We start from the raw sequence: 720 nt of genomic DNA on the forward strand, positions 1-720 counted from the left end.
GAAAAAGAGCTGCTGGACGCAGGCAGCCTCTTGAATAGAAGGAATAACATCTACAGATATGGAAGAATAGCACGACGTGTCACAGACTTCCTGAAGATTTTCCTGCCAAGACACCAACAACAGAGAATTCATAGTATCATTTAAATAAAACACCTGTTTAAATGAATTTGAAAGATATCTGCCATGTGCAGAAAGCCAAAAGGCTGATCCTCTATCCATTCCTTCTACTTTTTGTCCTATAGGAGCTTAGAGATCTGTTACATCACTAAACTCTTTTATAAAATTTTACAAACTGAGGATTAAAACTTAGAGTCAGTCTCCAAGAGAGAAGACAAAGGCATCTGAATGACAGATAGTCCCTGATCTTGCTCTACATGCTGTCATGGTAAAATCAGCAACCTGTGCAACAGGGATTGTGTCCAATTTCCAAGCCACACAATGGCAGAGATCCCATGCTTCACTTCAGCTACTGCAAGTGCAAAGGGCAATTCAAGTTTTCCTATCAGTTTCCACGAGAAAAAGTAAACGTTTGCAAAAAACAGAAACATTTAAAACTCTTTAAACAATTTAACCCAGAACAGTTCCTATCAGAACATATTTTACACGTTTTAAAAACTAAGGAACTCGGGCTATTTAAATAAGAATCTACATATCTTAAAAACAGAGAGGTTTTTTACATTACAGCCAGAAAGTGTTAATTGTCCTATTTTCCAGAGCAGG

The 720-nt window shown here is 37.4% G+C and overlaps 1 protein-coding gene across 1 annotated transcript in view; it reads right to left on the bottom strand.

Moving 5' to 3' along the window:
- Positions 1 to 248: 248 nt before the first annotated feature.
- Positions 249 to 720, bottom strand: part of LOC103803352 (glucose-fructose oxidoreductase domain-containing protein 2) — a 7,613-nt gene continuing 7,141 nt past the window's right edge. Inside the window, exon 2 of the mRNA XM_009075896.1 lies at positions 249 to 720. This exon is cut by the window's right edge and continues 892 nt beyond it. Coding sequence (XP_009074144.1) covers positions 630 to 720 — 91 coding nt within the window. The 3' untranslated portion in view covers positions 249 to 629.

This window comes from Acanthisitta chloris, unplaced genomic scaffold, assembly GCF_000695815.1.
Source record: "Acanthisitta chloris isolate BGI_N310 unplaced genomic scaffold, ASM69581v1 scaffold28065, whole genome shotgun sequence".
Classification (NCBI taxonomy): Eukaryota; Metazoa; Chordata; class Aves; order Passeriformes; family Acanthisittidae; genus Acanthisitta; species Acanthisitta chloris.